The sequence below is a fragment of the Diaporthe citri genome (genome assembly GCF_014595645.1).
Source record: "Diaporthe citri strain NFHF-8-4 chromosome Unknown scaffold_11, whole genome shotgun sequence".
NCBI classification, from domain to species: domain Eukaryota; kingdom Fungi; phylum Ascomycota; class Sordariomycetes; order Diaporthales; family Diaporthaceae; genus Diaporthe; species Diaporthe citri.
In genome coordinates this window covers 1,555,946-1,577,646 of record NW_025064856.1, presented here as the reverse complement: position 1 = coordinate 1,577,646, position 21,701 = coordinate 1,555,946, and the positions used below count along the sequence as shown (strand labels likewise).

General features: G+C 52.4%; 6 protein-coding genes across 6 annotated transcripts; 2 read left to right on the top strand and 4 right to left on the bottom strand.

The window, feature by feature from the left end:
- Positions 1-167: 167 nt before the first annotated feature.
- Positions 168-1,416, bottom strand: INS49_004240 (uncharacterized protein; the record flags this gene model as incomplete). The annotated part of the gene is made up of 5 exons (XM_043165030.1): positions 168-188; positions 247-455; positions 528-907; positions 1,230-1,269; positions 1,377-1,416. The coding sequence occupies 5 exons, from the start codon at positions 1,414-1,416 to the stop codon at positions 168-170; spliced, it is 690 nt and encodes a 229-aa protein (XP_043018680.1).
- A 1,173-nt stretch (positions 1,417-2,589) lies between these two features.
- Positions 2,590-12,342, bottom strand: INS49_004239 (uncharacterized protein; the record flags this gene model as incomplete). Its single annotated transcript, XM_043165029.1, has 9 exons — positions 2,590-3,777; positions 4,266-4,282; positions 4,550-5,882; positions 5,966-8,434; positions 8,508-8,870; positions 8,940-10,131; positions 10,215-10,589; positions 11,695-12,011; positions 12,118-12,342. The coding sequence occupies 9 exons, from the start codon at positions 12,340-12,342 to the stop codon at positions 2,590-2,592; spliced, it is 7,479 nt and encodes a 2,492-aa protein (XP_043018679.1).
- A 516-nt stretch (positions 12,343-12,858) lies between these two features.
- Positions 12,859-15,148, top strand: INS49_004238 (uncharacterized protein; the record flags this gene model as incomplete). Its single annotated transcript, XM_043165028.1, has 7 exons — positions 12,859-12,986; positions 13,056-13,156; positions 13,216-13,278; positions 13,337-14,030; positions 14,105-14,283; positions 14,360-14,938; positions 15,000-15,148. 7 exons carry the CDS (start codon positions 12,859-12,861, stop codon positions 15,146-15,148), a joined length of 1,893 nt encoding a protein of 630 aa, XP_043018678.1.
- Positions 15,149-16,731: 1,583 nt separating this feature from the next.
- INS49_004237 (uncharacterized protein) lies at positions 16,732-18,851 on the bottom strand (the record flags this gene model as incomplete). The annotated part of the gene is made up of 2 exons (XM_043165027.1): positions 16,732-17,504; positions 17,918-18,851. The coding sequence occupies 2 exons, from the start codon at positions 18,849-18,851 to the stop codon at positions 16,732-16,734; spliced, it is 1,707 nt and encodes a 568-aa protein (XP_043018677.1).
- A 623-nt stretch (positions 18,852-19,474) lies between these two features.
- Positions 19,475-19,867, top strand: INS49_004236 (uncharacterized protein; the record flags this gene model as incomplete). Its single annotated transcript, XM_043165026.1, has 2 exons — positions 19,475-19,713; positions 19,780-19,867. The coding sequence occupies 2 exons, from the start codon at positions 19,475-19,477 to the stop codon at positions 19,865-19,867; spliced, it is 327 nt and encodes a 108-aa protein (XP_043018676.1).
- Positions 19,868-20,100: 233 nt separating this feature from the next.
- INS49_004235 (uncharacterized protein) lies at positions 20,101-21,030 on the bottom strand (the record flags this gene model as incomplete). The annotated part of the gene is made up of 1 exon (XM_043165025.1): positions 20,101-21,030. One exon carries the CDS (start codon positions 21,028-21,030, stop codon positions 20,101-20,103), a length of 930 nt encoding a protein of 309 aa, XP_043018675.1.
- Positions 21,031-21,701: the final 671 nt, after the last annotated feature.

The following is a 21,701-nucleotide window of genomic DNA, read 5'->3' as shown; positions in this document are numbered from 1 at the left end:
TATGCTGGCTTTTGGAGTAAAATCTCTCAAAATTTTGCGTTTGTCTTTCCTCGACACTCAAAACTTCCCATCATGATCATCAAGTAGATTTTATGTCCCGAGGGATCATATACCATGCAACGAACAACTACCGGTTCTACTTGAGAAGCCCTGCTCATATGAGCAGTTTACAGCTTTTGCATAGCAGCCTCGGGTTGGCACAGTTAGCATCAATTTCGTCCACATGCTTCTCGGTTGGCTACTCACGATATCAGTAGACTGGACGTAGTCCTCGAAGCCGGCAATCTCCTCCTCGAGGTCCTGAAGAGAGATCTTCTCGTCCTCAACGACCAGGCTGATCTCCAGCTTGTTGACACCGTAACCCACGGGCACCAGCTTAGAGGCACCCCAAACCAGTCCGTCCTTCTCAATGCTACGGACGGACGCTTCCAGGGCCTTCATGTCGGTCTCGTCATCTGCAGGGGGAAGGAGTCAGTATCAAACATACAAGCGGGTACAGAGCAAAGGAGATAGTTTGTGGTACGCACCCCAGGGCTTGACATCCATAATAACGACTGACTTGGCAGCAGCCTTGGGCTTGGCAGCCTTCTTCTCCCTGTAGGCAGCCAGGCGCTCCTCGCGGATACGGGCAGCCTCGGCATCCTCCACCTCGTCGTCACTGCCGAACAGGTCGACGTCGTCATCCCCCTCATCGGCGGTGGGCGCTTTGGCGGGGTTCAGAGTGGCGGCGACGACGTCGGGGCCGTAGACGGTGTAAGGCTTGGAGGCATCACCGGGCAGGGTCGCGAAGTCGGCCTCGTACGAGGCGATGTGCTTCCACCAGCGAGCGGCGTGGGGGTACTTGGCGCCGTCGGGGCTCTCCTTCAGGGCCTTGAAGCAGGCAACATCGGCCTGGGAGGCGCCGAAACTGGAGCCCGCAATGTCAGTCTCCTGATCAGGGACCAGCTGCAAACCTAATGACAAGGAAGGCTGGTAGTATGGAAGTTTGGAGATGCACAGAATGTTTTGTTATGTCCTCATTCGCAGGTCTTGATTCTGCTCAGAAACACGGACCAATTCGTCTCATCATCAAAGTGCAGGAATGGAAGCGCATCGAGTTTCTTTTTTTTTTTCTGTGATGCGAGATGAGGAGCAGCCGAGGCGGCACAGCATGCCATTTACGTAGAAACTACAATCTGCTACCTAGCTGGAGAATATCCTCGGACATAAGTAAAGGAGAGAGCACCTACCCGACGATGTAGGATCGAGTGGTCAACCAGCTGTTGAGCTCTGAGTCATTGGTCAGCTGTTGGTTCCAGGACGTGCAGAGTGGTCGTTCGCAATGCGATTGCTCGCGAGGGGTTGGAGAGTTTGCACAATTATTGAGGGGAACTCACCAGTCAGACCAGTATCCTGGAGGAAGTCGACGAAACCCATTTTGGCGAGGTAGAGAAAGAATCTGTTTGGAAAATTCTAAGTCGGTATCTGAACAAGGAGACTTTAGAGCCGAAGAGGAGAAGACGTGAGATCCCAGAGCTCTGACCATCTTTTTGATGGGATTCTGAAGAGAGGGGCACTGCTTACGCCCACCACTGCCGCATGAGTCACAGGAAACTCTAGCTGTGCCGCAGGCAGATCGTCTGGCTTTTACGGCCTGGCACAGCTGTGTGATGAAGAAGCTGCGGCTGGGCTGTACTAAAGTGTGAAGTTATCTTTATATGTAGTTTGATTTTAGTGTTGGGGATTATGTTCTTATACAGTAAATAATTAATTCGTAAATTTCGTTATGACTTTTTAAAACAATTCCTTTATTGCTGCTTTAATAGTCAATAGATTCAAGCCTTATTTGCACAGAATAATAATAATGATTAAGCAGGGAACTATAAGCCATATATAATCGTTTATGAGGAGATAATAGAGTAATACACCAATCACTGAAGACATAGAATCTTCATTTCAGGATACCATGGTGCCGTAGTTCTGCTTACTCAGATAGCTGTCTCTTCTCTTTCGGAAATAACATACTCCACACAAGCCAATAACACACAACCTGTGACTTTGGAGGAAGATTACTAATTTCTTTGCACCGAATTGAGCTCATTTCGTGCAAAACATGCGCACCTAGCTGTGTATGATAGTTTCAGAGCGCATTTGGACTACGGATTTTGTCATAGACACAAGTTTTTGCCGTAGGTCTGGGGGCTTGGAGGATATAATCTATGTAGGTATCGCTGTCCTTAGCTTGCCTCAACCTTGATTTGAATTGCTGCGTGTGCTTAGTTTCCTATCCGAACAACTCGTCGGCCTTGTGTCTGTCATCCGGTTAGGCATCCTCGGCCCATCAACAAACGCTTTAGAGGTTGTAGAAAAGGGACTCGGAGAGATTTTGGTGTCGGGTAAAAAAAGTTTGAGAGTCGGTTTCCCCCCCGCCAAATGCGACTCTGTTCATTATTTTCCCTGGTGGGCGGCCCATGCTGATCCAGGAAAACGCCAGGCGGCTATGTTGGACTTCCAGGTCAGATCATGAGCTCTTCAAGAGACACAACGTCAATGTAGCCAGTTTTGTGAATTTAAATTATACACCACGTCATATATCATCAATCTAGCGACTCATATAGTCTTCTTAACGCCCTGTGTCTCCTTCTTCTGCTCCTCCAAAAACCATTTCCCAGTAATCTCAAGGCCATCGCGTATGCTGACTCTTGGCTGATATCCAGTCACGCGCTGAAATCGATCGCCATTCAGGGTACGTGTAATAGTGGTAAGTTGAACAGCCTCTCGTGTGATGGCTGGCTGTCCCTTGCCTAGAGTCCGAATCCACGTGATCCACTCCATAATTGACGCTCCAAGCAGCGCAACCCATGCCGGAACGACCCTGATGTCTTCCGGCTTCACAGGTAGTCCAATAGAGGCCGAGACACCTCGCTGGAAGTCCCAGAAGAGGATGCGTTCGTGATTCGTGACGTTGAAGCACTGGCCGTCGACACGTTTGTCGTCCTCTGGCACAGGCTTTCCATATGCGTCGTGCAGTGCTTGCGCCGCGAGAATGTGCGCATCGACAAGGTTTGACACGTACATAAAGTCGTACTCGTTAGTGCCTGGGCCTATCTGAATATTGCCCTTGCCAGCTCTACAGGACGCCACAATCTTGCCCATACAGATAGTATCGCGCTCGCCGAAGGCAGTGGCCGGGCGCAAAGACACAACCAGCATGGACGAGTCCCCGCCGCTGCGGTTTGCAGCGATGAGGTCGGCTTCCGCCTCCGCCTTGGTCAACGTGTAGATTCGCTTCTGCGCTGGGTACTTCAGCACGGGCAGTGAATCATCAGCGTCGATGAGATCGCTAACATTGTCATGGATAACGGAGGAGGTAGATGTGTTGACCAAGGCTCGTAGCGTCCCAACCTTCCGTGCAGCCAAGAGGATGTTCTTGGCACCGCCAACGTTGACGCGTCTGAAGACATGGGGCTGCTGCACCATAGAGTCGGGGCAAGCGACGTGGAAAATTGTTTTGGGCTTGGCTTTAAGAAAGACTGCCTCAACATCAGCGGCTGATGCGATGTCACATTTGTGGTAGTTGACGCCGGGATGTGTGTTGCGGTTGATGTCGATGTCGATGACGTGGATCTCGCTCTCGGGCTCTTGAGCAAGCAGGCCCTCGACGATGTGGAAGCCGATGAAGCCGCAGCCGCCCGGACAACAATTGGGCTGAGTGAAGGAGCCATAGTGACTGATCTCGGGCAGTAGGAAAGGGGAAGAAAAACTCAGGCGAGAAAACAAGGGGCTGTAGTCGAGAGGCTGTGGCTACCGTTAGCTGGTGTCAGTTTGCCTACCAAGTAGGAGATTCGTGCTGCAGTCCGAGCAGATGATGAGACAATGGGGTGGTGATCACTTGATAGGATAGGCGAGTCGGATAGGATAGGAAAACCGAACTTCTAAAACGTCTGTTTTGCAGCTGCGTCTGAAAAAGACGTGGGAGCGTGCTGTGGTTTTCCAACGAAGGGGTACCGTACGAGTGGATATCTCGGCTGTTCACATCCTTCATTGAGGTCCCTGCGTATTAGCGTTGTCCCTCGTGAGAGCCGCTCCGTTGGCTGCACGTTGGCTGCGTGTTGGCTGCAAGCAAAGCGTTGGCATTGCTTGGCGGTCGCCTGAAATAGACCAAGGCCCCCGTCGAAAACGCCTTTCAATACAACGCCGGTACGCTGGATGGTTACAGTGGCCTGGGAATTTCATCCCGGGTCAGTATAGCTCTAGTAGGTATAACTCGGAGGAGCTAAACTAACTTGGGTAAGAATATACTCTATTTTCAAGGAACAGGCTGGTTGTGTGTTTGCACAATGAGCTAAACATGCCCGGGATCTCTTGGTATGTGGATGCCGCTGATCTCGGGTCTAGATCCGATATTGGATGATAGGTGCCATTGCAGCAAGCGCGGCTCAGAAGTAGGGTAAACACCTGGCTCATGTATAGAATAATTACTCTGTCTAGAGATTGGCAGCTTTCATGCCTGCACAACGCGCTATCTGCAGTCTAACTCCGGCTTGTACTTAAGTAACAGCAACCTTACCCAGCCAATTGACCAACTCTTGAACAGTGGTACACTCAATGAAGATAGATGCCTTGACATCAATGCCCAACTCCACGCGCATCTTGTCAGACAATGCGAGCGACATCAAAGAATCGACGCCAAGCTCACCAAAAGCAGCATCTCCGGACAGATCCTCTAGATCCAGGCCTGTTTCATCCGCAATAAGCTGGAGGCACGCATCCACGCGCGTGTTTTCCCCGCCATGTGCCTGTGCCCGCTGAGTGTTCTCCGTGGCCGACACGATGGGCTCCGTCGTTTGCATGGCGTTGATGTTTTCTTGCCGCTGCGGGCTGGCTATGGCAGGGATGGGTGTCTGTGAGGTGACAGCAGTGAGTGGCCCAGGAGACTGGACATTGCTGTTGCCATGCCTGTTGCTTGGCTCGGTGCTGGTAAAGCTCACGTTGGCCGAAGCAGACCCAGGATTCCGGCCGCTGCTGTTGCCCTGACCCGTCTGTCGAGGAAACATGATGTGCATCATCGCGCGCGGGACACGCTTGAACTTGATACCAGCGCACATACCGACGACCCTCTCGCCACGGAGCAGGTATATATCACCTGCAAACGTCCCGGGCTCCCCTTCAAGTGGGAACATGCGGACATAATTGCGATAAGTGACGTCGGGCCCAGGCGCAAGCGGCTCTGCAAGACGGAACGAGCGCCAGCCCGGCGTGATGAAGAAGAAGTCGCGAGACGACCAGGTCGTGTCGGCGTCGTCGCCCTGCACGCCAAAGGCGTTCATGACGAGTCCTGCCAGCTGGAAGGTGCTGTCGGTCCAGTGGGGAGGCGTGTTCCAGGTGCCGTGTCGCGAGTCGTCCAGCAGGATGTCGGCCGTCGCCTCGTGGGACTCCTCGGCCAGGGCGACGCGCTGCATCCCGCGGTACCGCGGCGCGTAGGCCACCACGTTGGCGAACAGCTGGTACACGGCGCCCCTGGACAGTCGGCTCACTCTGCTGCTGTCGTTGGATGCATCTTGCCAGAGCGAGCGGGCGCGTGTGGCGACGAGATGTGAGGCGATCTGCCACTCTGCTTGCCATTGCTGTGCGTCTTCGTAGCAGACAGTTGCCATCGCGAAGGCTTTGTCCGATTTGCGAGTTCCGTCGGCGCTTGCTGCATAGAGTGCCACTTGCGTCTGTCTAAGGGACATATCCAGGTCCCCTTGAATCTGGATGTAGTGGGACGAGTCCCCGTCATGCAATACCTGGGCCTCAAGCACCTGCATATTCTTGACGTTCATGTTGGGTCGGTCATCTCCCGGGGCCATACGTTTATACATGTACTCGCCGACCGTCAAGGTGACATCTGCCCAGACACTCTGTGTGGGTAGTGGATAATTAGCGAACAATATCAAAAATTGTCTATAGAGAGACAGAGTGGGTGAAGAAATAGAAGCCTTACCCCAGTCACCACGCTACGCCCATTGATCTTGTGCCCGTCTGCTGCCCCAAGGAGGTCAGCATGGGCCAAGTTGGACAGTGCTACCATCCGTCCCGACATTCCATCAAATTCCTCGGAAATCACCTGTTGCACAGATGAAGTGAAGAAAGGTGGACTCGGCATCGATTTGCTGGTTTCCTTGGCCCCAGCGTGTGCCTTATCCAGCGTCCACGTGGTGTCGTACGGAATCCAGTAGTTCTTCAGGTTCCATTGGTATGCGTCGAGGTGAAGCAGACGATGGGACTTCTCTCGACCAGCAAAGAACTCATTCCACGCAACAGGAAGGCCGAGACAGTGCAGTGTGGCTAGAGTAGAAGTGAAGGTTGACTGTGTGTCGTCGCCTTGCCGCAGCGACGCCAGAATATTTGTTGCTACTTTCACATTCCGAGCCAACGAAGTGCAGACAGGATGATGTCCTACGTCAATCCAGATGCTCTGATTGTCGGCCACGCCGTCGCTCGTGACAGCGTCCAGCGCAGACACGAAATCAACAGGCTCGCGGGTAGCACGCCGTAGATAGGTCGCGTCGATGATGCCACCTTTGGAGATGCACTGCCCCAGTAAAGGAGAGACAACTGGGACTGTAGGGGCCTTGAACGTGACATAGCCAGCAGCTTGTTCAAAGTCGTCGGCAATCGGGTCCAGCTGTGCCGAATGGAACGCAAACGGAACATCGAGGAGGACACACTTGAGTCCATGGTTCCCCTGCAGCATATCGCGCAACGCAACCATGTCTTTTCGACGGCCGCTCACGACAGTGTCGGCGCGCCCGTTGACACACGAGATATCATAGTGGAACTTTTGCTGGCTCGCGTTACAGAGCTCGTCGATGCGGGCCCCCGAGGCACCCCGGATGGACAACATGGCATGGCTGCCGGCCTCACAGGCTGCCAACATGAGCTGAGCTCGCTTCCCAACTAGGAACAGAGCGTCTGCCACTGACAAGACACCAGCGGCAACCAATGCTGCATACTCGCCCAGACTATGTCCAATGACGGCGTTGGCTGTGATGCCAAGCTGCACCAAGTACTGTGCCAATGCGATTTGGAGGCCGACGGTGGCGAGTTGAGTGACAAGTGGGCTCTCCGCTTCTACTACCGTCGCCGGTTCCGTAGATACGGACGTAGAACTGATACTCTTGATCGACGACACCAAAGCTTCAAATCCATTCTCTCCAGTGGTGCTAGAGGGCGTGGAACTAGGTGGAGATATTTTGTTGGTAACATCATCGCCGATCTTGCTGGATGCCGCATCACCGGAAATTGCAGAGAGCACCGAAGGGAAACCCATTTGCCGTGCCAGTCGGTCTATCTGGAGTACCAGATGGCGAAAGTCTGGCGCTCGCTCCATTAATTGTGCTGCAGCACCCCGATAAAAGCAACCCTGGCCCGAGAAAGCAAATACGACTGTTTTCTTCGTGGCCGTCGAGACATGTCTCGCATGCGAATCGATATCATCAACTGCAGCTTTTAAGAAGCCTCGGAGTTGGGAGGTAGTAGAGACTGAAGCGGCTATGCGAATGTGATGATGGATTCGCCGGGCAGAGGTTGTGTAGGCAACGTCCTTGAGTTCGGTCTCGGGGTTGCGATCCAGATAGTCCAGCAGAGCAGCGACATTGCCGCGAAGAGAGGCTTTGCTCTTGGCTGAGACGCAGACAACCTCGCATACCGCCGCCTTGAGGCTAGACTCCTCACATTGCTCGGTGCGTACTGTTGTTGTCTCCGGTGCGTCCTCAAGGAGCAGCGTCGTATTGCCACCGTGGGCACCGAAGCTGTTGACGACCGAATAGCGCTTCGCGCCATGAGATTGCGAAATTGGGAGCCACGGGGCATTCCTTCCAGAGATGACGCCAGCATTGCGGTTGGCTAAGTGCTCTGCCACGACAGGATTCATAGTCGTCTTGATGCCAATATGGGGCGGGATGGCCCCGTGCCGGTACATCAACAACACCTTGATCAGCGACGCAATTCCTGCAGCGGCCTCCCCATGTCCGATGTTAGACTTCACGGCGCCCAGGTTAAGACGCTCTTCGGGGCGTTGACGCCGCCCTATAGGCGCAAAGAAGTCGAGCACCGACTCGGACTCGATGGCGTCTCCGACCTGAGTCCCCGTGCCGTGCAGTTCGACAAAGCTGACATCCAGAGGGTTGACACCAGCCTGGTCCAGCACTTGACGGTAATTGTCCTTCTGGGCTCCGGCGTGGGGCTGGGTGATGGAGATACTCTCAGCAGAGTGGTTTGTGGAACCAGCTGCGATGGTCGCCAGGACCACGTCGTTGTCCGCGAGGGCATCCTCGAGGCGTTTGATGACGACTGAGCCAACACCGTCGGCTCGACAGTAGCCATCGGCTCCAGCGTCCCACACCTTGCACTGGCCCGTCTTGGACAGAAAGTGCCCCTTGCTCAGCATGCAGTAAATGTCTGGATTTGTCTTGGGTTCCAAGTTAGCCTCTCTGCGCTGCCTGCCATTTTCTTTTATCTTGTTAGGTAGGATCGTGGCTTACAATAACGTTGAGGCCCCCGGCCACGACAGTATCAGCATCGCCAGCCCACAGCGCCGAGCAGGCTGCGTGAACGGCGGCAAGGCCACTGGAGCACGCCGTGTCGACGTTGAAGCTGGGCCCCTTGAAGTTGAAGAAGTAGTTGATGCGGCCGTTTCCAAAAGCTCTCTCGGTTCCAGGAATCCCGTAGGTGCCGATTCTCTGGCTTGCGTTGACTTCCCGATAGTCGTCGCTGGCTTGGCCGTAGTAAGTCCCTACCCGTGACACATGAGACGATGGTGTCCTGTTCGGAACAAAGCCGGCCATTTCGAGGGCCTCATATGCAGTGACCAGAGCCAGACGCTGCATCGGATCTGTCTGTTGAGCCTGCCATTTTGCAATCATGTTAGCTCTATTCAACGGCCGAACAACTTCGGGACGACAATCATATCCTACCTCGCGTGGCGACATGTTGAAGAATCCAGCATCGAATTGGCCAGGGTTGTCGATGAAGTTGCCGAATTTTGTCCCTATTGAGTTTTCCGTCTCCCCAGTGGGGTCGAAATGCGCATCGGCATCGAATCGATCCGGGGGGATGATGGTGTGGGTATCACGGCCGTCGACCAAGAGTTGCCAGAATTGCTCAGGAGTATCGGCGCCCCCTGGGAGGCGGCAGGACATGCCGACCACAGCCAATTTTGACTCTTGCGGAAGGCCTGGAGTACCGTGGAGCTGATCGAACCGCGATTCGTCTTGCATCACCCATTCCACAATGTCCTGGCGCCGGACACAGGTTTTGGGCGAGCTGGAGAGTTCATCTGTGATGCTAGAGATGATGTTTTCCATGAGCGGTGACGTTTGGTAATGGAGCATCTCAAACGATGACGACTCCTCGTGCATCTTGAGTTGCGTGACCGCACCACCGCCAAGCTTGTCAAAGTACAACGGCTTGGTCAAAGCCTCGGTGCAGATAGACTCAATAAGGCCACTCGCATCCGTGGCCGAGAAAGGGGCTCCAGTGTATGGCGACAGCAGTGGCCTCTGGACAAGCTTGGGGCCCCAACGCTCACCTACGTCCGCCGCCTCGAGGATAATACGCACGTCATTGGCGTCGTACACATTGGGAACATGACATAGACCTCCAGATATGGGCAACGGGGCATGTCGGGATGAGCCAAGCCTCGGTGACTGCCGGAAGAGTTCCCTGAGGCGCGAAGGAGGGCCGGTGACACCGACTGAGGCGTGGTCAACGTGGCTGATGCTGACCTGGGTCAGTGGCGTCGTTGTACTTGATCCGTTGATATTATCTTTATCAGAGGCTTGCTGTTGGCCATTGAAATTGTCGAGCTCTGCCTTTACGATCTCCACTGGTATACCCATGATCACATAAGCCCAGCTAGCAGGAGAGGTTGCTGCCACGGTGGGCTCGAGAAGCTGGGAGCAACGGCCAACGTGAGCACCAAATGTGAAGGCAATCCTCACACTCTCAGCTCCATAAGACACGACGTCTAGGAGAGAAGTAGACACCGCCAATGCTGCAGCCGAGAAGAGGCCGACGCTGATTCCTGCCAGACAGCCTGTGTCGGTGATCATATTCCTGTTCCCACTTGACTCAATGTGGTGTGGGGTATGGTATGTTTCATGGTATCTTTTGAAGTGGAAACAGGTCAGTATTGGAGGACTCCCGGAAAATAAATAGAATGCGAGGAAGCAATCATAATGCCGACTCACCCGATGAGCATAGCAATCTCGTAGATGCAGACGAATGCAGCCTCCCAGGCACCACCCAAGTGACTGCTTTTGAGCCCATCCCAAAGCGAAGCCAGTGTAACAACATCGCTGAATGGCGGTACCGTCTCGCGTATTTGCCGCGGCTGCTTCTGAATCTCCTGTCTCAACACCCAAGCGCTCTGCCGCAAAAAAGTGGCCAGAAGGGAATATCTAGGTAGCTTGGCACATCTATGCAGCCTGCGGAAGAGGTCGCGCAGATCACCGCTAGGAAGCTCGTTGCCGAATAGCATAAATCTGGTGGAGCGGCCGGCGTCTTTTACGCTCCCTCTCCGGTCTGCCTGGCCAATTTCGGAAGGGTCGACGAAAGGGTTGTCACTGTCCATTGTCATCGTTGTCAAGTATTTTCGAATGTCTATACGACTCCAGGTTGAGTGAGGAAAGGAATGTGCCCTCGGAGAGGCCAACAATCAAACAGATGGTCTGCCAGATAATCTATTGAACCCAGTGGGTCCGTAATTGCTTAACCGCCTTTTCAAATCAATGTGCATCTGAATGGGTGTAAGTCTTGCTGGTATACATCAATCCGCCTAGGCAGGCACTGGTGGATCTCAGTATGCGAGTAAGCTGCAAAGCTCGCCGAGGGAGGCGCTCCCAAACTCGGGGTCCGAGTCGGTGGATTATAATCCTGCAAAAATGTTCCTTTTGGATCACAGCATACTAGTACGCATTCACACCGCTCACCCCCATTTTTGAGCCGTGTTCATGCGTATGCGTGTGTGCCTAGGTAGGTACGCAGCTTGAACGCTATTCACAAGGCTCCAAGATTTTGGGAGAAAGGATTTTCATTTCAGGTCAGGCTCCGAAACGATTTAGCATACGTAAAGCAAATAACACTCACGAAGTAACATTCACTTTTAGGAGAATTCTCGCAAAGACTCGGGCTCTAAAAGTTGATCTATCGCCAAATTTTATCATCAATGAGAATGAGTATGTGTAGTCTCACTACACCTAGCTACACGTAACATCTCTTGCAAACCAATACCTGGTCTCCCTGTCTAAGCCAGCCAACGTGAACCCGACTCTTCCTTGCTCTTCTAACATGAACAGAACCTGGCTCAGCAAAGGCTTCAAGGCGGACTCAAAAGTAGCCGGATCTCTAAACGTCTCCCCGTACAGAATACGACATATATCCGCAACTGAAAGACCATTTGTATATGAAACCATCTTGCCCAAACTGTCCCGAGCTTTGATATCATGAATATTACCGCCAGTGACTCTTGATAAACCAGGTGAAGTCTCTTTGGCTAATGTCGCATAGACTTGGCGTTCTCTAGCGTCTCTCTGTGATATATATCTTGCTAGTTTCTGTGGCAGGTCCCCTATCACTTCTCCATGACCAGGATACCCAGTGGAGCACCCCAGGCTTGCCATTAGTCTCAAACTGTTTGTGTATGCGCCTAAGTCTTCTGCCACGCTATACCCGTGGCCTAACACGTTGTCTCCAGTGAACAAGGCGTTTTCCTCCACCAACACAAAGCACGTATGATCACTGGAATGCCCAGGCGTCACTACGGCCCTTAATGTTGCACCCTGCGTCCAAAATGTCTGCCCGTCTGCGATGGCTAGCTGGTCTTTGTTGGGTCGGTTCTTGTAAACTGTTATTCTTGGATCGTATGCAAGCAGGTCGTCAACTCCTCCAGTGTGATCAGCGTGCCAGTGGGTCAGTAGCACCTGGGATATTTCTATGTCATGGCTGTCGAGGTATACGGTGAGGTTCGTAGCCCATTGCGGGAAGCCCTGATGCGTCCTTGTTAGTTCGACCAGTTCTGTCAGGATTAATGTAGACGAGGAGGGCTCAAGCAGAGAAAGTAAAAGCAGAGCTCGTGGATAGAAGTCGTTTTACCTCGCCGGTGTCGATGAGAATTCTGCTCCTGCCGGTACCAACTAAGTATGTGTTGGTCCCCTGAAGTTGCATGTCTCCCGGATTGCCCCCCAGAAAACGAACGACGCGATGAGAGAAACCATCGTCAATATCCTGGAGTGTAGGCAATTTCCTTCGCTGCGCAGCGAGATAGTCGGTCCAGAAACCGGACGAGTAGAAGCCCTTGGGCTTAGAGCTTAGAGCCATGAGGATAAATTCCAGTGTAGTCGAGAAAAGATGGTTGTAAGTGGGCAACTCGGAACTAGACGATGAACGGTCCACGGTGGATACATTGTCACTCGCGGAATAAAGTCCCATCTGCGATTGATTTTGCCACGTAAACTTGATGTGACTAACGCATTATCCGACACGGGCTTCCAAGATCTGACATTGCGCTGCCTACAGACGCAAGTCGGATTCCGGCATGGGAATGTAAGCAGAAACATTTGATCCTTCCGAACAAACCCCCCGAAAATCCCCCACCAGCCTCCCGTCAGCATTGAGTGGCCTCAGACGACATGTGTGGAGTCTATTATCGATCGAGAATCAAAGCAACACCTTTGAAAAGCTGCACGCATAAAAGTGAAAGTACACCATGCTTCAGCAACAGGTTCTGGAATACATATTCAAGCCAGAGCAGCATACTCTCCCAAAGTCTCACCTTCCCATCATCAAAAAAAAAACCCAATTCATCCTCATTGTCTTCAGCAAAAGTCAAGCATCATGGCCACTATTCCACAGAAGTGCACGGTATTGGTCATTGGTGGTGGACCAGCCGGATCGTATGCCTCCTCTGCTCTTGCGCGAGAGGGCATCGATGTGGTGCTTCTGGAGGCAGACAAATTCCCTAGGTAAGTTGCATTGCGACAGCCTATAAAAAAGTTACGAAAACGGACATTAGGCTAAAATTTACTCGGCAGGTACCACATCGGTGAAAGCATGCTCCCGTCCATGCGACACTTCCTCAAGTTCATCGACGCATACGAGAAGTGGGATGCTCATGGCTTCAATGTCAAGGCAAGTAACTCAATTTCTGCTTTATCCAGAGTCCACTGTTCAATGGCGACTTGAGCACGGCAGAGATTAACACCCAGACACAGAAAGGAGGCGCGTTCCGCTTGAATTGGTCCCGGCCTGAAACATGTAAGCATACCCAGAAGCATGAAACCACGAAGCATTTGATCTAATTTTGGGTCCCTAGATACGGACTTCATCGCTGCTGGTGGCGAAGGCGGCTACGCCTGGAACGTGATCCGATCCGAGGCAGACGAGCTCTTGTTCAAGCACGCAGGAGAGTGCGGCGCCAAGACGTTTGACCAGACCAAGGTCGCCTCTGTCGAATTCGCACCCAGCCCTTCGGGCGCTGAGCACCCCGGCCGCCCCGTGTCTGCCACTTGGACTCGCAAGGATGGAACCTCTGGCACGATCTCGATGGACTACATTGTCGATGCGTCAGGCCGGGCTGGCGTGGTCAGCACCAAGTATCTCAAAAACCGACACTACAACCAGGGTCTCAAGAATATTGCCAACTGGGGATACTGGAAGGGCGGCGGCGTCCACGCCGTTGGAACACACAAGGAGGGTGCGCCGTACTTTGAGGCACTCAAGGATGGCAGTGGGTGGTGTTGGTTCATCCCGCTGCACAATGGCACGCACTCGGTCGGCATCGTCCAGAACCAGGAGATGGCTACCCAGAAGAAGAAGGCAATGGCCGAGCCCTCAACCAAGGGCTTTTATACGGAATCTCTGGAGCACGTCCCCGGAATCAAGAGCCTACTTGCCAACGGCGAGCTCGTGTCTGAGATCAAGTCGGCGTCCGACTGGTCATACAGCGCCTCATGCTACGGGTTCCCGGGCGTGCGCATTGCCGGGGATGCCGGGTCTTTCATCGACCCGTTCTTTTCCTCTGGCGCCACCTGGCCCTCTCGGGTGGTTTGTCGGCTGCAGCAACCATCTCGGCTGTTTACAGAGGCGACTGTGACGAGGAAACGGCGTCGTCGTGGCACGACAAGAAGACGACCGAAAGCTACACTCGCTTCCTCCTGGTTGTCTCTAGTGCATTGAAGCAGATTCGTTCTCAGGATGTCCCCGTCATTGACGATTTCAATGAGCAGGGCTTTGAGAGGGCGTTCGATTTGTTCAGACCCAGTAAGCTAACATATACCTTCCCTTGAGCATATTTCTTACTGCATTACGCGATTGCCTCTGACATGAAACTCTGCAGTCATTCAAGGCACGGTAGATGCCGATGCGCACGGGAAATTGAGCCAAAACGAGATTTCCAAGACAGTCGAGTTCTGCTTCAAGGCTTTTGCTCATGTTTCATTTGAGGAGAAGGAGGCGCTCGTGAACAAACTGAAGCAACTGGGCCTTGATGGCGATGTCTACGATGAGAAGAACCGCAAAGCGCTCGAGGAATTAGAGTCGAAGCTCACTCCGGAAGAGCAATCGATCTTGAAGACACTTCAGGGACGGCGCATGGTCCGACCCGAGGACTCGCTCAACATCGACAACTTCACTACAGATTCTATCGACGGTCTTGCTCCCCGCCTGGAGCGCGGTCGTCTGGGTCTGACTGCCGCCAAGAAAGCTTCGGTGAAGTACACGGCTCACGACTCTCTTTCGTTCCTCAACGGCGAGGCCAGGGCTGCGAATAGGCTGAATGATAATGGTGCACCGATCAACGGGAGCAGCATCACCAACGGACACGCCCCTCCTGTCAACGGCGTCAACGGGCACAGCACCAATACCAACGGGATGAACGGGCACAGCACAACTGCCAACGGGAACGCTGGGGTCGAGAGTATGGCAGAGCTCATGGCAAAGGAGGAAAAGCCCACGGCTTCTTCACTCGACGAAGCCAGCAGACACCGACTACGCCGATATTTCACAAGGCGTACACAAGAGTTGGGGCGCTGATAACATCGCCGAAATGCAGGCTGTGAGCAAGAAGTACGACCCGAAGGGGATATTCCAGCATATGGTTCCTGGTGGTTACAAGGTCTTTGATTAAATACAGGCTCATGGCATTACAATTTCGTATCAACGATTCTGCTTTTGATTACTACCGAGGTACATATTACGCATGGAGGGTTTGATCTTAGTTGAGGGAACATTCATAAGGACTTTGTATCATACTTCCTTTTCTGTATTTTATAATTTTACCTCTTTATTAATCTTTATGGATTTATATCAGTGTTTTCTATTTAATACTCTTTTTAAATTTTATTAAAGATTTATTAGAGGGTGCGCGTGTGTGCGTGGGTGCATTGCAGCCTGCTTACATCCGCAGCGACTGACTGAGGCCCCCCTACAGGCCAGTCCAGCAAGTCCTCTCTCTCACGACTCGTGTTCTTGGCCAGCTCTCGTTGTTGTTCAAAGTCCCGGCGCAATCCCATCTGATGCTCTTTAATCTCTTCAAAACGACTGAGCTGCTCGCGCAAGATTTCCAGGGCCTCGGTGGAAGAAGAAGATAGAAGGCGGTATCCACCAATCGAGAGACTGAATTGCATCCAGGCCGATAGACTGCGAAGTTCTGATATAGTGTCCTTGTGCTCCTTCTCTTCGAATGGCCACTTCAGGGCATGTAGCTTTCCTTTGGCCAAGCCGGGACGATCGAGCTTCTGGACGAGTGCCTGCAGCCTGACCCGACATGCCGTAGAACAGCTCACGAGGACCGAAGACTGGTCACACGCAGCAGATTCAGACTCAAGGCCGTTGCTAGCCAACAGCTTCTGCAAGGCATTGAGGTTGTGCTGTAGTGCCTCAATTCGGCGATTAGCGTTGCCACTTTCTCCTTCGCACCACGAATACTAGCTTAGTAGTTTCTGGCAAGCTTGATAGCGCTTGCGACCAGAGGGACAAGCCCAGCAACGCCGAAGCCGATAGAGAGTGGATCCGTGTCCGGCATACGATATACCACGATTGAGAGAGGACGCGTCGCTTGGGCCTGGGAAGCCTTAGGGAGGCCCCCACGCGACCAGGTATTGCAAAATGGATGCTGAGTACGGGAGGAGAGGGCCTGAACCCTTCTACCAGACCTTCATCCGAAAAAGAAGACCGAGTAATGGCGACTACAGCTAGAGATGATGACCACCACACGACAAGCAATATAAGTTTGGTACAGCGGGCTGATACTGGGACCTTGATAGATGGATGTCAGCTGAGGTTGACTGCGGATCTTCAAGAACCCGGATTCCGCGATTAGGCTGACCGAGGATCACTTATGTAACATTCGGTCGCAGGTCTTTTGGGCTTGGCATCATGTTCATCTAACCATCCTGGAATATGGTAGACACAGCGACTACTTACACTGGTTTGACCGATTCATTCCGATAATTGCATCGGCATGCATACCGTTGGACCTAAACTTTATTTGTTTCCCCTTGGCCAAGGTTAAAGAACCTTTTTCGAAATAATCCTTAGGTCCCCGTATGATTCATTCAAATGAGCTGGTTTATGCGGATTGGAAAAATTAGCAGGTGGTGTGTTGATCATCGCATTAAATTACATAGAGTGCATGCAGTGTATTTCATCGCCACTATGTATCTCTCTCTGAGAACCGGGGCAGCTTAAGGGCTATCACACCCATTCCCGTCACGGATCTGCTTGGGAGCTTTTGACTGTAACTTGCAGCGTTTCCTGACCGAAGAAGTCAAGGCACGCAATCTGGGCTGTGGGGGCCACGGCCGTCGCTCCTGAACGGGACTGAATGGCCGTCCACCTTTCTTTGAAGTCGTTCGTGGTCAGTTGGAGGGTAGCTCGGATCCTGCTCAGGATGCTTGGTAGATCGAGCTGGAGGATCTCGCCTGCCATAGGCGCCAGGGATGGATCCAGGACGTCTTCCCATGCCACAACATAACACCACGCAGATTCTGGATTCACCTCCCCGTGGCTAATCTGCAACCTGTTGGAAGATTGCGCAGTTTGCTGTCTTAGTCCCCAGAGAACCAGATAGATTTCAGGTATCGCTTCATCCCCAGAACCATCTTCACTGCCGGACTCCTGATCCATCGGTGGCTGTTCAATGCACATAATGCCACTGATGGGTGCAGCGGTACCTAGGGAATCCCTGGTGGACTTTAGCTCCACCCTGTCTGGATCGTAATCACTTGTTGCGTCAAGCCAGAACGGACCGCCGACATGGAGATTTTTTTCATCGAAAGTATGGATTGAGTAGGCTGTCTCTGGCGGTCTCGGCCACGCAAAGCGGATCGTGTATTCTGGACCAAGGACAATCCGTGTCGGCGGTGTGATGGCGTGCAGGTGTCCGTAGTCCAAAGTAAATGAGCTTCCTATCATCAGCTTGATGGTTGTAAGGGGTGCTTGCTTGACGTCGAATTCGAGTGTGTTTCCCTCAAAGTTTTGTCCTATAATGTCATTTGAATCAGCCCTGAGAACTCGTGTGCTGCGGGGAATTATTAAGTGAGAAGCAGGCGAGCTGGCTTCCCTGGAAACATGTGGCAACGATGAACCCACTCACGCATCCACGGCCAATCCAATTGGACTAGCTCAGAGTTCAACAAGTGCCGGGGACTGATCCTACACAAGGTCGAATGCTCTATACGCCGATAGAAACAACCAGGCCCCTCCAGTCGCCTCAGTAGAAGCGCCGGTCGACTCAGAGGGTCATCCGAATAGCCGCAATCCAGGATTCCAAGTGCAAACTGTTGATCCTGCCTTAAGCTCTGGCAAAGGTAAATTTGGAGGTTGATGTGCTGCCATGAATAAGAGAACGGCTCTTCGAGAATCTTCGGCAGGGTGCGCTGCGACGTCGGGACACGGATTATGTTTGAGTGAGCGAAGACATCGGGGTCGTCTGCCAGCGGGCCATGTAGCTGCCATTGTATATTCTTCTGTCTTGTAAACGCCAACAGTGTCTGGTCGTGATATCGGTTCATGATCTCCTGCTGCAGTCGGACAAAGGCCTCCTTGCCCTCGCCGTACAAGAGCGGCATTTTGACGTCGAAGAGCCCGAGGAGCGAATATGCGCGATCTTCAATCCTCGCAGTCTGGCGGTTAGCTGCCCATGAAAGCCGCTGAGCAGCCGGGAATCGGGAGAGCAGTCTGCTGATAGGTCTTTGTTTGAGAGTGAGCACCTCGATGGGAATGCGGGTTGCGCTCTCGATGCGGTACGCCAGATTCCCCTCGTAATCCTCGGGTTGTGCATAGTCCAGATTGAAGATTGCTTCGAACCCATCGGCCCCATACGCAGAATCCGAAACATCGATCCGTCGGGAATGCGTGCCTTTATCGCCCATGGGCTTCCATTGGTGGTCATAGAATTCGACGTGCACGGGGGCGATCAATTCCTGAAGCGTCCAACCCCGCCTGAACCATCGACTCTGCTCGAAGGCGATTTGCGGGTGGTTTGGACGGTTGAGGTCGAAGAGGTAAACGTAGCATCGACTTGCCCTCTCATACCAGTTGAACATGGAGTTGATAGCCTCTGAGAGCTCTGCACTGCTGCTCTTGTTGATGCAGCAGCTGTCAATCCATATATATTCCAACCCGTCGTACTGGGCCTGGTCACAGCTGTACTTAATCTTGGTGTATCCCCGCTTCTCTGTGGGCATCACCGAAGTGGTGCTTCCAGAGAAGAGGTCCTCGTACCGCACCTCATCGTCTTCCCAGGTGTGTGAGAGTATGGCGTAGGGCGGCACTGGTCTACCGTCAAAAGACACCAGCTTCAGTATTCTGGTGTTTAGAAGTCGCATTCTTGTACAATGGTGCCGTATAGCCTTTCCGCGATGAGGATGAGACCTTCAGAAGTGACTGTTGTCGGCTGACGGCGTGAAATGTCGAAGGAGGGGCAAGGTAAATTGGATTACATAGGTCGGCACAGAAATGGGGTGGCGCACCTACAGTCCAATAACGTTGGCCAACAGTTAAGCTAGGTGCTCAGCTTTCTTCACTAGATTACTCAGACAGGTTTCAGGCTGTGCAAGCCGCTTGTCTTGTTCAACACAGTCTAGCGCATATGCAGGTCAGATCACTACAGCCTCTTCGGCATGTAGATACGAATCGGTTCTAGAAAGTCTTTTCCTACAGCCGGCAGAATTCACCGACGAACGGAGTTCGATAGGGACGTTTGTTTTGTATGACCCAGAGGGTGTGTAGTGGGGACTTACTCTCATATGCAATCAATCGTTCCATTTTGGCGCTAGTGATGTGCGCAACACACCACACCCCTTTTCTAGAATAAGAGCCCCGGGTCTTCATCATAGATGTATTTCAGTGACAAGGGTTTCATTTCATCTTCTCAAATTTCGTGTGGCTGGGTCAGCACATCTTTTAAATCCCTCACATCAGAACCGATTTATTCCCATGGGCCAAAACCATGGACAAAGCTACAGCCATCGGCCTTGGATTAGGAAGTCTTGCCGTTGCAGTACTGGGGAAGGTCGGTTACGACATCACAAAAGATGCTCAAACGCTCGCCAAAGAACGCGATGACCACACGATCGACGAAATGACAGCACTTGCACGCCAGGGTATTCGGAACGGGCGTGCGAAGCACGAAGCTGACGAGAAAAAGAAGACCGATACTTGGAAAGTTGAGAGAAAGCGCTTCCTGGAGTAGGAGAAACAGCGCCACGAAAAACAGCAAAGGCAGCAGAGACAGGTGAAGCTGAAGAGGGAAAGCCAGCCGCAACAAATGCAGCAGCTCCTGAGTGAGGAGCAGTTCAAGAGGCAACAAGAATTGAGTCGTAGGGTCGAGAACAGTGTGTAGGATTTCAGAAAGATAGACTACGAGGGTGGAGATCTTATTATGAAATGGATTCATATGTCATGGCAGGGCATTAAACTCGTCTGAAGATGGATTGATTTCGCATGGTAAATTTTGGGCCACTCTTATTAAGTGTATTGCATTCCGAAATGGTCATGATTCTCTGCTCAAGTGGCTAGCCAAGATATAACGTGAGACTGAAGAGAGCATCGCCAGCCAGGCGTGGTTTATTCAAGCTATTTAACAGTGACAAACTCTTCCTTGATGTAATCTCTGACAGTGGTCATCGAAATGTCACGCTGACCATTCAGGGTTTTTGCAATATCCCACGAAATTCCTTTTCCATCACCAAAGATGCACTGGTACTTATACCATAGGTTGCTTGGGTTTGCTGCCAGCCTGTCCTTGAGAAAAGGCAAAGTCCATTCCTCCCGTTTGAAGCTCTCGCGGAGGGTTTCATCCAGTATATCCGCAAGTTTCCCATACGAGACTGTGTCCCCTCCGATGTAAACCACCTCATTGAGTGTTCCGTCAGGAACGAAGACCATCTCAGCTGTCAGGCGGCCGATGTCGTGCGGCGTTGACACTGTGACCTTGTTATTCCAAGACCCCAAGGCGCGTACGGTTTTGTGTTCAAGATCAACCACTCCAAAGTCTGCAATGAACAGATAGCTCATGAATAGCCCCGTCGATATGATGGTCCATGTCGTGCTGGTCTGGGACCGTAGCAGTCGCCTGACCTGTAGCATCTCATCGAACAGGTCCTGAGCACTGCCCTCTCCGATCTCCTCGTAGTCCACCCCAAACTGCCAGGGGAAGTATCGCGGAACCCCTGCCTGCAGCGCAGCGTTGGCAGACTTCAGCTGTGTCCCTTTAGGTAGACCATATCCTCCCGCCTGAATGACGATATCGTAGTCTTTGAAGACATGTGACAGCTGCGAGACCTCATCGTCGACAAAGTTCCCTGGGACGAGCTTTGCACCCAAGGCCTGCAACTCCGCGTTGGAGCGTTGCTTCTCAGGACTGGGTGAGGTGATGGAATCCGGACGAAGTAAGACAGAGAAGTTGACGTGCGGAGGCTTGGAAGGATGACCTGCGAGAGCTGAGAGAATGGCCGTCCCCAGCTCACCTGCTCCGACTATGAGGATAGACTTTTCGGATGCCATTTTCGGTTTGCGTCCTGCGCTATATGTTGTTGGTCGACGTGTATTTCCCTTCGCAACTTGATTGAGGCTCATGGGCTGTCTCTTTTGTAGCCTACTCCTCATGCGTCAGAGACAACATGCCAAGCAATCCATCGGACCTTGGTGTTATTTCCAGTAGACTATGTCCGCCCAATAAGCAAGATGCCGATTATTAATCCGCCCTATTTTGCATTTTGTAAGCAAGGTCCCCACAGGAGCGGTTCTCATGTTCCACCAACGACCAGAAAGTCCACCAAGTCTCCGAATCGAACTGTTTATCCCCGGTACATTGTACCACGGTATTGCAAACATCATGTCCTCGTCCTGTTTGCTTCACGGTTGCACTGACCTTTTTTGTCACAAAACAAGGATGCCAGGTCGCTTGATCGGGAAGTGCCAGACATAAATAACGGAGGTACCACGAAATTTACACGCGCCTTGTCCCAACGGACCACAACAACCCGCGAACACGAAGTCAAAGTTAATGTTAGTACCACTTGTACGCATATAATAAGATTTTTGTCATTCGAATGCGTGAAGCTCGATCATGCAAGCCATCGATGAAAGGCGGAAGTGACAGAGTAAGACCTGTGTCACAGCAATTCGCCAAAGCTCGGGTGTAACAAGTACGGCATCTCAGAAACGGATGCGGT